Genomic DNA, 15,349 nt, shown 5'->3' with positions numbered 1-15,349 from the left:
TTTAACACCATAAAAGGCAACCGGGAACTCTAACGTCAGACCAAACTACGTTATCACGCTTAAAAATGGACAGATCTACAAGCTTGCAACGTGTCGGACAAGGGACACACCACATACTGTAACAACTTGTAGATCAGCTTATTTTGGCAAGAGTCCCTCACATGTTGCGATATCCACTGAACAATAAAGTAATAGCCTACTCTCATGTGTAATGCATGAGAAAGAAGTTCATTTATAAAGTTCAACCTCACGACAAAAGGCTAATAAAATGTGGCAATGCTATTATAAGCCCTTTCTACTGAACAATTGCTCACTCACCTTTGCCAAGCTAAAAAAGATATCCGATACATTTAATCAGCGCTTTGATTACTGAGGGGATTCTGTCCTTTGGATGAACATACAGTATCCTCCACTGTCCAACATCGGAATTGTAAATGGAGTAATGGACAAGATTTCATCCATACATCAGATGGTGAGACTGCATTCATGTGATCACTGATGTGGTCAATATTATGAATTAAAAGCATGACTTTGGGGTTGGCATGAAACTTAAAGCCCAATAGCAAAACTGTGGCCACACTTGCGGCAAACACGCTGAGGGAACTAATAATTCAGCTCAAACCGGTCGAATTTGCATCATGTCTATAATATGCATCCAAGCAGTAGATCCTTTACATCTTTCTTTTTATATATATGTTGACAAATGTTGGGCACATAAATATTTTATTAAAGTTTGCCAATATTGTAATTGTTGTGTATTCTAATGACATACACAAGCTTTAGTCCCGTGTAAGTCTGCCTCTGACTCCGAGTAGACATGAGAAAGCAGACTTCCCGCAAAATTCACCAAACAAAAAAGATGAATGAATCAGACTCATAACGTGGGAATTTGTGTCAATTAATTTACTTATAATTTTGGTTAAATATTTTTGTTTAGTTAAACAGCTTAGTGAATCGAACCCAATGTTTTACTTAAAAAAGACGTATACGTACAATTTTCAAACCAAACACACTTTTCAGATTACAATATGAGTGGAAAAATCAAGACTCATCTGTCAAAACTCACTCATCTGTCAAAACTCACAATCGCAGGGGCCTGTATGGCAAGACAAACTTTCTAAACTCTCTCCACTGCATACAAGACACTGCATACCAGATCGCCATATTTAAATGCAGAGGCCACCATGCACGGACTGGCCCAAATGTATGCACGGCACTCTCACATTTACCTGATTGAAACACATGATATACTGAGGTGTACTGCTAGAATAGACAGAGGCAAAGACAGGCTCCTAGGAAGTAAAAGGGAGAAGGGGATGAACCTCTTGCAAAGTACTCCTGAAAGGTTCACTTTTTCTTGGAGTCTTGTTTTTTGACCATTAAAGGACAACTTTGGTGATTTTAGACATATACAGTGTGTGTGTGTGTGTGTGTGTGTGTGTGTGTGTGTGTGTGTGTGTGTAGGCTGTACCCTAGCCCTGTTTTTAGGACTCGAACTTCGGCAGGAATTTTCGAGCGAACATCCGGACCATTTGTTTCGAATTAATTAATTTCTCCGAGTGCTTTTAACCAGGCTGCAATTCAACACGAGATATCAGCCTCGAACATGATTAGCGCAAAAACAAGCTGATATGCGAGCTCATCATTCCATAAAAATGAGCCATGAGTTGAATTATCAAGCAGCCCCCAAAACATGGTAATTGTGAGTACCTGTACGACTGTCCATATTTTTTGTCAGACCAAAAATGCTTCCCAATGTCTCTGTAAGCTTGCTCGCAGGCAGCTGACGAGTGTAGCTTGCTCGTTAGCTGTCTCTCGTTCATTAATTTGTTCCACCTGTGTAGGCTACTCTCAGAAGTGCTGTGTGTGTGTGTGTGTGTGTGTGTGTGTGTGTGTGTGTGTGTGTGTGTGTGTGTGTGTGTGTGTGTGTGTGTGTGTGTGTGTGTGTGTGTGTGTGTGTGTGTGCGTGCGTCACTGTGTCTCTTCTGCTGTCAAGCAGGACTTTCAAATTATTGTAAACACAACATGAACATAGTAGGCTACTCTTATTATGCATATTGCATATATTCGAGTAAAATAATAATAACAATGAATTATTTAATAAAAATAAATACAAATAAAAATAAAAAACGAATGGTTCGAGCCCATTAATTAAGATTTGAGTGCCAACCTTAACGAGCGAACATTCGAACCCTGAATGGTCTGGGACAGCCTTAGAGTGTGTGTGTGTGTGTGTGTGTGTGTGTGTGTGTGTGTGTGTGTGTGTGTGTATATATACACACATTTGCATTTGCATTTACTGAAAGTTCAGTAAACGCAGCTTCAGTCTCATAAGATTAGCGTTACTGTCAACAACCTTTAATCACTCTTACCCGGGTCAAATAAAGGCTGGGTATGTGATAAAGGTATAAATCACCAAACCTGCCCATTCATATGTTTCTTTGTTGGTATTACCATACAGTATGGTGAGAAACTGAGAATACTAATGTACAGCCGCGGTACTCATCATTGTGACTTACCCAGCACTCAGGGAGGACAGCGTCATGGGGAGAAAATTCATTGTCCTCCTACAGAGGGCAGTATAGGTAGCAAGACGAAGAAGGGAAACAGAGATTACAAAGTGGTAAGGCGATCGAGGCCTGACTTTGTGTATAAAAATAAACATCAAAAATAAAACACAACTACATAGTCTATTTGCAAGTTGATGGTCACCAGGGTGATTACAACCAACCAACCAACCAACCACTTATAAACAGCCAAGATGTATTAGCATTTAAAGTCATTCTGAGCCAGTCCATTTGATCCAAGTATTATCACATTAACCAAGCTGGACATATCTAAATAACATAAGGCTGATTTTAAAACACTTAACACAGACCAACAGCCGTGCTCAGCGATGCTGCTACTGTATATCTGATTTCAACTCAATCACAAATACGCAAAGGATAGGAGGACAAATTAACTCAATAACCGCCAACACAGTCTCTCACAGATGAAGATATCACACACACACATTGTTTTAGAATGTCATACTGCAGATATAGGCAATGTAATGGAGATCTGTTTTTAGCCTACAGATATGTTGTAGAGTAGACCACACAGTAAAATCCTCAGGGTTATTTTTATCCCTATTCCCTTTGTAATTCTGACAGTGTCTACAACCCTCTACTCACCCTAACCAAATGAACCCATATACATTTACACTGAGTATTTTGTGTGTGCACCCTAATACTGTAGATCCTCTACAACTCTCCTCTCTCTCTCTCTCTCTCTCTCTCTCTCTCTCTCTCTCTCTCTCTCTCTCTCTGAAGAAGAGAGACAGCCTTTTCCCAAACCACTTCACCGGCCTGACTGGACTGGAACCTCCCACAGAGCAACTTCTCTGGTCTGCAGCTGTCACTTTCAGGCTAAATAAGACTGGATTTAGCCTGCTGAGATTCTGACTGTACAAATTAATGACATTAAAGAGAAGCCGTGTTGAACCAAACTAACAACTGCAAAAGTTGGTGAGCTTAGCGTGCAATCCCTTCTACACGTCTGTAAAGTCCCATTCAATCCCTTAAAGTTTTTTCACTGTGATTTAGACTTCCGCAGATGAGAATTATGTGGGTCTTACCTTTTTAACACGACTGTTCTCTGCCTCCAGGGGTGGAGTATTGTGGTCTGCCAGGGTCACCTGAACATGTCTCACGGGTGCGTTATCATTCCTGCCTCGTGGCTCATCCTCTTTCTCATTGGCCGGGTCAGACAGCCTTTATCGAAACATTAGGGGACATTATGAGCTTGAAAAATGACACCATTACCACTGACTCACATTATCCTCAACGACAAGCAAGGCAACACAATCGCTCTTCTCTTTCCTTTCTCTCAGATGTCTCCTGTCACTGCTATACGTGCTCAGACAGATATGACTATTCAAGTATTAATTTACCTGCCCTTCCCCGCAGTGTCTAAGCGTTGCTCCACAGAGTAATCAGGCTGATCTTGCTGCCCAACCTGGCACAGCCTGGCCTCTGGCCTCTCCTCCTGAGGGGAGACCCGTTCAGCTGAGGGTCTTACTGGGGTACAGGCTATGGTTTCCCTCCTGGCACGACTTCTCTGCCTCCAGGGCGCAGCTGTCAGCATGCTCCCGTCCACTCCCGGAGCATTGCGCCTTTCTCTCCGTGGAGGAGGACGTGGTGCAAGACACATTTCCTGTCTCTCCACCTCCTCAACCTTCTCCTGCATGGCTGTTGTGTCTCTCCAGCCTCTACCATTCTGCTCCTGGATGGGTGCCATATCCTGCAGGCCACTGTCATCTGCTGCTCTCCGGTCGGGATCCCCAGAGTGGCTCTTCTTCAGGATTCCTCTGATGCCTGGCTCTGACTCCCAGCGCTGCAGACCTTGGTCGGTGGAGGTGAGCTCCCCAGGCCCGCGCCCCAGCCCAGTTCTTGGCTGGGCAAAGCGCACCTCACTGGGTTTGAGGTTGACAGACAGAGCCTGCTGCCGGTCAGAGAGGTGAAGGGACAGGCGGAAAGCGGGAAGCTGAACAGGACCTTTCTGGAGCTGAACAGAGATAAAGAGCAAGGAATAATAGTAAAATTCCCATTCCCAACCATGTGAACTGAGTGGTGCAGGCTGCTCAACGACACCTGTTGTTCGTAGCCGTTCGTACTCAGACATACAGACATACAAACATACACACACAGCCAGTCATTGGAGCGGTTTGGCACTGCTCAAAAATGTCCAGTCAGTAAACTTGCCTGAAATAATTTATGTTTCAGCAATACGCATGCAGAGTAAACCAATCAGGCAGTTCACCCACACTCATACAGAGAATTTGTGAATTCGAAGATTGGTGGTAAGTTCTTTAATACTATGACAGTATTCCTATATATTTTTTAATTTCTTACAGTATGTGATACATCATTTTATCGGCAGACAATAATACCCTGCCCTAATGCGGACGTGTGTTGCAGTGATAAATCTTATCACGTGTCTAGCAGCTCAACAGCTCAACTGTGTACCCAAACTAGAGAGCAGGATCGCTCCAGTTAATGAGTGCAATGTTATTTGCATCATGCAGTACTGTATACATGATTAATCTATTCAAAACATGTTTCAAAGGAAGTCTACAAAGGTACTTCTAGACTACTTGACTGGAGTTGGCTCTGTACTTGGTCCACACTTCCCTTTACACTAAATCTTTTCGTCAAAATAGTGGTTTGTTAATGGTGGTTAATGTTTGTCATCTTTACAGTGTCAGAATATCAACCCAACACACCTGATGAAGGCCATGTGTGGCCGAAACGTTGTACCACTTTTCTGTGTTTAAAAGTTAAAAAATGTTTAATATATAAATATTTTTTAGGAGCAATGCTATTGTGCGGACGATCAACCCAAGCCACTCACCAGGCTGACCTCTTCCACGGTGATAGGCTGTGTGAGGTAGCGAGACCCTTTCTGCCTGCGCCTCTCTGGGGGGGCATCAGCAGCGGGGCCACCACCCTCCTGACTCCCCAGCAGCGACAGTTTGTTGAAGAGGGCCAGTTTCTCACTCATGCTCAGTTTGCAGTTCTCATCATCCTCCACAGACTCAGCCTGCATAGCCTCGACTTCAGGTGAAGATGCTGGCTGTGGGTTGCTGCTGGGGAGGAGGTGAGTGGATATATTATATCAGTGATTCTCAAACTTTTTACATTTCAGTTACCCCCATCTTGAAATGCATTAGACCAGTGATTCCCAACCTTTTTAGCCTGTGACCCAAAAGATAAATTAGACGTCTGCCTGGGACCCAAACTAGTGAAAATAGCAGATCTACGTACATGCTCACGTGTCGCTTTGCGTGGTTAGGGGGTCCCCAGACCTCACACTGAGAGTGAGACCCAGTGTATTTTATGATGTGAAGTTGTGAACTACAAAGCAGAGAAGGGTGGGATTGACTGAAACACAAATGTGTGTATTTTGGTAGTAAATCACAGCTTTACACTCCTGACAGTGGGTTATAATTAGAGACTCCAACTGTCAAAACAGAACAGGTCAAAAGTTCAGTTTGAATCTAATTCTAACTGAATCCAGTTCACATACTGTATACTCAAACAAACATTAATGTAGATTCACATATACATAAAATAATTTATTATGGTTTCCCAGTAGCATTGCTGTTCATTTGAACTACTTTAACCATATTATTTTACTTTCATGCCATGCTAAGCTATTTTTTAAGATGCCATTGACAATGAATGGTGTTTTAATGCTGTTTAATGGTGTTTTAATGCTTTAAAGCTGCTTCTTTTCACCTGACAGGGGAGAGTTTCCCCGGCCGTACGTAGCACGTGGAAGGAACACGTTAATTCCCCTCTATCAGGCGCCCCGGCTGGCCAGGGTAGTTTAGAGACCAGGAGTACTGCATGTTTTTGTGAGGGTACCTACCCTAGGGGACACGGGGAGAACACGCCCCCAGCGCCCACATGAGAATCGAACCCAGGACCTTCTGGCTGTGAGGCGACACCACTACCGACTGTGCCACCGTGCCCCCGGGTTGTGATTCTTTTTAACACAACTCTTCTCTTCTGTGGGTCCTTGGCAGAATACATGTCAGATGGGGGTCCGCGGCCATTGACACGAAAAGGTTTGGGAACCACTACTCTACTGCACTGTTCTACCGTATTGTATTATTAATGGATTTGGATGTGTCTGTGAGTTCAGTAGGGTTCTTTGTTCTGCTGTTTGTGATATATAATTTACAGTGCTTCATCTTTAACCACCAGGGATCCACACAGCCCACCTGATGGCCACCATCTCTTCACAGGTGATTGGTTGAGTGAGGGAGCGATGCTCGTTGCCACGACGCACCCTGCGTTCATGGGAGACGCTCCCAGAGCGAGGCTTCAGGTACGCAGAGGCCTCAGGGGTGGAGGTCTTTTCCAGCTCCTATGAGGAAGACAAGAGGGGGAGACGTCAATGATATACAGTATGTTGATCAGTGAGGCCCTTGCTTTAGGCCGGGGAACCTTAGCATTCAGGTCAAATAGCCAATTCACATATTTGGCTCTAGTTAGTAAATAATACAAAGGATTACCAAAATTACAGCGAAAACTACCTGTACTTATGTCCATCTTTTGTATTTGTATGGATGGATTAAGGGAGGGAGGGGGAAGTGGGTCAGATAGCTGGTAAATAAAGTGGTAGAGTGACTCCGAGGGAGAGGGATAGAATGCCAGCCCTACAGGTCAGTGTAACCAGACCCCTACAGGTTTCTGTTACCTCAGCCTGCCTGCCTGCCTGCACAGACCAGCAGGCTAATTATAACAGCACTGTGATGGCTGTTAATAGCCAATATACTGACTGGCACATTTTGACAAAATGCTTCCTCACTAAAACTATTAGGATTGACATGCTATTGCTTGAAGCATTGTTACTGAAGGGAAATTTAAATAAAAAAGAGAGCAAAAGGATGATTAACAACTAACCCTAGCATCAAAGCCCTGGGAGACTTCATTGGGCCCTGCCCGCCCTCCTGTTTTTGGTCTACATTCTTTGCAAAAAATAGCTGATCTACAACGCATCTCAACGAGATTGCAGATCTGCTATTTTTGCCAAATGTTAGCCCCAGAATAGGGATGTCATGTTAGGGTTCAACTGGTTCAGTTACACGATACAAGCCAACAGTGGGGAGGTTCAGACACAGCACAGTATGTTATGCAACTATTATTCACAGTATATAAATGTAGTCACCTAACACCTGTTTGACCAGTCATATTCCTCAACATGTGCATGATGGGTTCTGCGTGATCAGCTCTATATGGTTCGCCAACTCACTGTAAGGTGATCAGCTGTGAGAGCTCATGGGAGACAGCAACACACTGACTGTTTAATATCCGTCATTGCAAGCTCTCGGGAGCAGAAGTGAAGTCCAGGGCATTAACTTTTAATCCCGTTTAGGGTACTCCATTTCCTGTAGTTAATAGTTATAGTGTATACTGATGGTTTTCAATTTTATTATCATTCATCTTGGAGGAAATTCCAGTTAGACAGGTTTATTATGTTTGTTATTTAGCCGACACAAATCTTAAGGTTACTTCCGTAACCCCCTCTCTGATAATATGAGTGAGGTGCAGTGTCTCTGTGTCTCATTTGGTGAGACACTTCACTCATTGTTTCTGTTGTTAGCCGACACACACATGAGAGCATTAAGCCTAATTAATATTTTGTCATGACAAAATATGAATTAGCCTTTAGGCATGGGTCCCTGCTCAGCTTTAAGGAGTGACTTTCTTATAAACAGGCATTAAGATGGAACACAGAACAGAAGAAGAGAAGCAGGTCCTATCCAACTATAGAAAGGAGTCCTGTTTCAAATGCTAAGACTAAGATGGTCATACTTTAAACAGGGACATCTTGGCTGCCACGCTCATCTTGGCGCGATCGTCCGTCTTCACATCCGCTGTGAGAAAAACAAATAATAACAAAATTTGTCACAAAAACTTCTAATTACATACACAATTACACGCACACAAACGGGCACGCGTGCGTGCACACACAGACACACACTATAACAAACATCAATGTGTTATGTTTCAGAGTGAGTTACTGGTTTAATTACTGAGTGAGGAATTGGACCCAAATGCAGGACAATAGGAGGCTGAGCAAATAAATCAGGAGCAAGGTAAACAAAACTTAGAAGAAGGCACAACAGGAACTTGGGTAACACTAAAAAACAAACAAGGCAGAACTGATTCTGATGTGCAACTCAGAAAAACATCATTCCTCTTTTAGTCTGCTGCCCGACAGCGACGATACAGAGACACCTGGGATAATTATAACAACTGGGAATGAAACTGCACGACAAAACCTAGACACTGAACACAGAGCTGAGGGAACTAGACCGAGAATACAATACATACCGATCAGAGAATACAACTAGGAAAACAAAAATGTTGGTTAGATTTAGCTGTGACCGGTGGGACTGGAACTTCTAGTGGTCATTTGGTCAAGTCACCAGGTTAAGTTCATTTACTGTCAGGTGAGGTGGTCGTATTTTAAAAAGCTATTATTAATTTTCCTGGCACAAATATCAATACACTTGTCCAGGCTTGTTTAGGGCCCCAATTGTACAAAATAACATTGTACGGCGCTTTATTCCCTATAATTTGACCCAAGTCATAATCTCAAACTGCAACCTAATCCCTACACGGTTGAATCCAAAGTGGTATATTTAAAATAGCCGTATATTACTGTGTAGTAAGCAAGGGAAGCTGGTTGTGGACATATGCAGAGCAGAGAAGCAGCCTGTCAGTCATCGGCACACAGTGAGACTGATCCCTTCATGTGAGGCCACGGGCCATCTCACACCTGGCATACACTTGTCACATGGCACCTGGTACAGCTGAGCTACCTGGCAGGACCCAACCTAATTTCTGCCAAGGTGGCTGAAAATAAAAAAAATTAAAGCTAAAAGGCCATCTATCTTTGTCACACCCCATGTGTGCTTTTTACTACTGCCAATTTAGTTGTTTAAATTACCAATTGATTCTACCAATTGATTCTTCACCGCATTGTCACTGCTGTTGAATACAATATCGACTCACTTGTCAGTGAGCCAGATGCACCATGGTGGATTCGAACCCACAACCTCTGTGTGCAGACACATAGGTTTTAACAATCCAGGAAGATCCTTTTTAGTTTTTGTGTTGGAACTGTCACACAGTGCTTTTATTCTACCTATGAAGGTGGATTCTGCAAATGCATTTCAATGGGAATGGGATACTTTAGTTTTTTGCAGAAATCTGCAAATGGCAGCAAACCGCTCCATTCACATTGAAATACATTGGCAGAATCCGATGTCATTGGATATTTTCTGTATGTTCACGCAACACCGCCATATGGTAGGCAATTAGGCATAGGGCTTAAGTGGTTAATTCGGAAGCTCAAATTAGTTAAATAAACATAACAATATAAACTGTATGTAAAGAGTTAAAAGAAAGTGCCGATGGCAGTAGTTGTTGCACAAGTGAATGGCAACATCATGTTTGTAAAGTGGTAGTTAAAATCTTTTATTTTTGGGTTACAGGAGTCCCAGGGCTGACTTGGTTTTATGATTCATACATCCATCATCAGTGAGAACATTTAACGTTGATATGTAGGCCACGTCTAAAAATAAAATCCTGATTCACTTGATGATGAGTGAAATAAATGTCAGTGTATTCTAGGGGTAGTTTGTAGAAGCAGGTCCACAAATGGACATAGATTGTTTATGTAACTAAATAAGCACTGTAAAGATAGATCGTTTGATAGAGGACAGGAACATGACAAAAGGCCTCTGACAGCGTCTAAGAAAACACCAAAAAGCCTAGTTTATGCTTCCTCAACGAGGTGTTATGGGACAGAGCATAAATCAGTTACTTAATAGTTACTTATTTTCCAACGTCAAAGCATCTGACAAGGTGTAAGCACCATGACACCTACTATCTTATCTTGAGAGCAGGTGATTTTGTTCGAGCGTGCGTACATGCATGCACCTGCTCTTCATTGTCAATGTGTTGAACATCAACAGACTCTCTCTCATGCCGTCACTGGACAGTGAACGCATTGCCAGTATTACACACAATAGATCAGCTGTTTTTTCGGCCAACACAATAACATAAGACCACGTGATCCAAGCCTCCAGGCCAAGTGGCGAAGAAAATTACCTTTTGAGCCATCCTCTTCCTCTGTATCCAACATCCTGCAGAAGGAGAGAAAACAGGAGCAAATGTGAGGTCACTGAATGAAATCCACCAATAGAACCATTAGGATTCATGTTTAGGTTTTTGTGATCGCCATCACAGTCTCCATCAGTTCGTCGTAGAGCTCATAGAACATGGTCCTTGTGCTATAGTGTGTTCCAGCACACACCCCCACACACAGACTATCGTGTCATATTTACATGCTCAACAAAGCAACACTGTAGAGGTCACAAAGGACTTGGGAAGTGCAAACGCATGCAAATCAAACCACCCTCTAAAACACAGCACTTTTCAGTCTGCTACATCACAGTACATATGATACAAAAACCCACATCATCTAAAATCAATAATTCCTGATGATGATACCATATGAAGCACAGTTGTGATGCACTCGTCTCGCATTGTCGTGAAACTCAATAGTATTTATCATGACACATTCCTGACATGCTGCGCCAGTGAAACACTGCAAAGCAAAAAAACAACTGTAGCACTGCAAACAAACACCTTGAGAATAACCAGGCTGGGAGGCTCAGCCTCACAGTTCAGACCCAGGCTGCGTGTCCTATGGTCGGCCACAGCCCCCCAGCAAGCGTTTCACCCCCCACCACTGCACACTGTCATTACCCGCTGCTCTCTTGCATTTCATTGGCTGTGATGGGCTGCGTCCTGAAGCGCTCGTTGGTTTTGCGGCCCGCAGCGGATGCCCCAGGGAGGTAGCGCCGGGCACGTCGCCGACCCCCCTCGGCGCCCGGTTTCACGGCCAGGTCGAGAGATGATGTCGCATGGCCAGTGTCAGGGCTACTAGCCACAAACATAACATAGGAGGCAGCCGGGTGCGATCAGAAAAGAAAGAGGAAAAGGATGTTGAGGCAATAAGTAGAGTAAACAGTTGAACTGTGACGGTCAGGTCAAACCCACACTAGCCTCAGTACCCAGGCTTTTATTTTCGTTAAACCCACACATACACACACATGCAGGCGACCCTACACTTTCTCAGGCTGTGCTCCACTCCCAGTCCGCTGCTGAAGGGCACTCTTCAACTGGCCCACGGACACCCGCGTGCGGAGCTGTGGGCCGTCGACTCCAGGAGAGCCCTGAGGGGCAGGGGGCTCAGTGCCCTGGGGACCCTGCCTGGAGGGGCGGGAGTGAAGGGAAGCAGATGAGGGAGCAGGAGGGGAGAATGTGGGCTAGGGAATACTCTCAGGGGGAAAAAGGTACAATATTGACCCCATTTTGGTCAAATGCAACATCTTGAGATCGTTTCTTTTTTTTAATGCTGATGTTGTACCTTTTTTTCCTGAGAGCGGGGAGACAGCTGTTACAGGGTTTTATTTGCCTGTATCCTTTATTGTTTTGTATTTGTCTTTTTTAGGGTTGGTCGATGTGTGGTAGTGATGGTGGTTCGGTGAGATTTTCCCCAAATCTCATCATTATAATGTTTGCTCTCAGGAGGAGAGAGGAGTCAGAAAACCAGCACATTGTACCCAAGTAGACAGGTACAGTGGATGTTTGGTAATTCGGGGACGTATAAGCTCTGTAACGTTAAGGCTTAGTGTTAAAATGCTAGGCAGCATTTAGATTAACTCAAGCAGTCACGCCTCTACATTTTGGGATTCTCGTTTTGGTTGTCTTTTGTGTTCCACTCATGGGGACATTGTTGGCATCACTGGTGGCCGCACCAGTGAATGTTGTATGTAGGCCTAAATAGCATTCACCAAACCAAAACAAACTGACAAGGAAGAATACGGAATATACCGGGAGCATTCTTTCATGGACCCAAACCACGCAATTAGACTTTTCATTTCAGTGGGGTAAGTCCATCCCAGTAGAGCGATAGTAACAGTCAACTACAAGAGCAGTATGTCGGTCCCTAGAAATGAAAAGAGATTTGTCCCAGGAGAGAACCAAACAAACACATGGGAGGAGTCAACTAAGTTGCTAAAACCTGCTTTAAAGCACTGCAAACCACTGATTAAGACCTCTCAGTAACAAAGGTCATACAGTCCAGAAGTGGATTGAAGAACCTGGTGCAACAGGTGCTGTTGAAAGGTCAATGGAGAGGGTCAAGGCGGGTTAAAACACTAGTATTTACATATAGTTCTTAAGTGTTTGTTAACCGCTTAAGCCCTTTAAAATATTTTTTGAATAGCTGATCTACAAGCTCACATCGGGTCGCATTGCAACACGTGAGCTTGTACTTGTAGATAATCAAATATTTAATTTTCTCTTGGAAAATAAAATTAAGGAAAAGATCCGGGCACTCACAAAAGGTGGGAGAGAGGATGTTAACTTCAATGTATAAAAAGGCTGTCTTTAACATCGTTATTCTTTGACAGGTAGGAACTGTATTGTACTGCGATACAATATCATGTACGCAAAAACAATGAAATTAAATGAAATCAGGGCACGAACTCAGTTCTCGCTCTGAAACAAAGTTATTTTTAAGTTTACATCCTCTCCTATACTTTTTCGCCTGAGATCTTTTCCTCTTTTTTAAGTCTTTAATCCCATTTATCCAAGAACAACCATCAGTATACTTTTTAAACATTTTATCTCAGTTGAGCACAGGGCGTATTTGTTTTTCTCAGTTGAATCTCTGTTGACTCAAAACAAAAGGAGAAAGCCTGTAACACCGTTTTTCATGTCCCATGTTTTTCAAACCAACTCATATTGCTTGTTGTGAGTATATTCAGCGGCAGCAGGTCAGCAGCATACAACTAATAGAGCACCGAAGTCTGACGTCAATATCGGTAGAGGGCTCAAATCCACGGGTTCATGTACTTTTTATTTACATTGTAATCCCCATAGGGGGAATTTAGATCACCTCATATAAGGACTGTGTTTAAACAATAAACATGTCATCCCGGCTGCTACACTCATATGGATATGAAGAATCAACTGACTGAGAGAAAACGCTATTGTTACTGCTACTGAATTAGTTAGATTTTCGCTAGAAACAGACTGTATCATACATGAGTGACTGACGGTCGCAAACGATACAGAGACACCTCCCTGACAATAACAGACAGCAGACAGCTTGTTTATTTTTGGACCACAATGCTTATATGAAATGATTTTAAGATGACCCCATGTTATTCTCCATAGAGAAATTACTTCCGTGAACCAGGGGAAACCAGGGGATGACAGAGTGACGTCAGGACTTTGGCACTCTATGCTGTATTCCCACAGATACTATAGTGTGCGTAACTAATGCTGTATTCCCACAGATACTATAGTGTGTGTACATGCAGCACAAAGTGCATGGCCAAGTGTAACACTTGACTTCCTTTCTCTCATTTTGATGAATTGAACAATGTGGACCCTGTTGTAAACAAGTGTAATGCTTAATTGGGTCGTCCACTCACAGTTGACAGTCTTTGTATTGAGTTTGTGCTTAAAATGTACTGTAAATTCTACAAACTGTTAATAAATATTTCAATCAATCAATCAATCCCTTGTATGCAACGTAGTCTACTCACAAGTGGTGGCTGGAGAGAAATATTAACATTACAAAAGTGATTAAAACTTCAGCAAAAATGGTTGTAATCTCCTTACTGCGGAATGGACTCACCTTCTCAGGTATGGGGACTCTGCCTGAGTGTTGGCCTCAGTGCCGTTAACGACCCCTCGAGACCTGCCATTGACTCTTTCAGTGAGGGTATCCGAGTTGAGCATCTCCTTGTGGGTAGTGGAGTCATGCGCTTCACTCCCGCCCCTCCGCACCCACTTGGAGGGCAGCTCCTCCAAGTTGCCATAACGCTCGGCCAGCTCCCGCCTCCTTTCTGCCTTATAGCGGGCAATCCGCTCGGACCTCGGCTCCAGGGCTGACGTCTCCACGGCATCCATATCCATCCCTTCAGAAGGTCACAGGTGATTCGCTCCTTCTCTGACAATGACAAGGCATTTAGGAGTGGAAAGGAGTGGTAGGCCTGTTCTTTTTCCAAGTCGAGGCACACCAAAAAAGAAAACGGGGCCCGGTGAGAATCTCAGTTCCTGTGAGGTCCAAACAACTCCAGGGTACGTTTAGTCTCACTAATGAGTCATTGCAAGCCAGTCAATAGGATGTGTTCCTCCTGAAATAGAAGCAAACAAAAATAAATTGCTCATCAACAAACTGTGCACTGCACGCACATTCACTTTACACTCCATAATGTGTCAATTTAGACCTCATTCACTCGTTGAGTACACAAGTAAATCAAAAATCCATGTTTCTCCCTCCACCAGTCTATCAAACAAACAATGACTCATGCCTTATCTGATGTCATCTCCAAAAGACATCCATAGAGTGCAATGCACCGCTCCCCAAATCCCAACCCTTTCATCCAAGTACATCCATGTCCTCCTCAGCCTCATCTGTAAGATGACCTGTTTCAGGCTGCGATGCCATGCAGGAATCTCCCCTTGCACTGAAACCTGACACCACAGCCACTCAACTCCACACTGGGCCTGGCCCTTATGGCACAGAGGCAGCAGTCAGTCCAAACTTTTCAGGAGCACATATCTGCTACAAACGACCACTAACTTCTGTGTTCTATACTACTACTGCTGTAGCAGCAACTGAAAAGCTGCAAATGCTGTCAAATTGTTGCTGTAGCATGGTCAACCATGTTTGTCCATCAAAACCACACAAACTCTGACCTACA

General features: G+C 43.5%; 1 protein-coding gene across 6 annotated transcripts in view; it reads right to left on the bottom strand.

Moving 5' to 3' along the window:
- The window catches only part of LOC310869618 (supervillin-like), a 38,916-nt gene that overhangs the window by 20,934 nt on the left and 2,633 nt on the right, over positions 1–15,349 (bottom strand). For 2 of the 6 annotated variants that reach the window (XM_083780443.1, XM_083780447.1), the window contains exons 2-12: positions 14,278–14,779; positions 11,694–11,837; positions 11,331–11,504; positions 10,671–10,705; positions 8,364–8,425; positions 6,767–6,912; positions 5,392–5,623; positions 3,932–4,545; positions 3,617–3,752; positions 2,520–2,567; positions 1,230–1,292 (exon numbers count right to left, since the gene is read on the bottom strand). In XM_083780443.1, coding sequence (XP_083636569.1) covers positions 1,230–1,292; positions 2,520–2,567; positions 3,617–3,752; positions 3,932–4,545; positions 5,392–5,623; positions 6,767–6,912; positions 8,364–8,425; positions 10,671–10,705; positions 11,331–11,504; positions 11,694–11,837; positions 14,278–14,558 — 1,935 coding nt within the window. In that variant the 5' untranslated portion in view covers positions 14,559–14,779. Of the gene's footprint in view, positions 1–1,229; positions 1,293–2,519; positions 2,568–3,616; positions 3,753–3,931; positions 4,546–5,391; positions 5,624–6,766; positions 6,913–8,363; positions 8,426–10,670; positions 10,706–11,330; positions 11,508–11,693; positions 11,838–14,277; positions 14,780–15,349 lie in introns of all 6 variants that reach the window. The other 4 variants (XM_083780442.1, XM_083780444.1, XM_083780445.1 and 1 more) reach the window with 4 other exon arrangements.

This window comes from Protomyctophum parallelum (assembly GCF_964188405.1).
Source record: "Protomyctophum parallelum genome assembly, chromosome: 13".
Lineage (NCBI taxonomy): Eukaryota > Metazoa > Chordata > Actinopteri > Myctophiformes > Myctophidae > Protomyctophum > Protomyctophum parallelum.
This window is presented reverse-complemented; position numbering and strand designations above follow the sequence as displayed.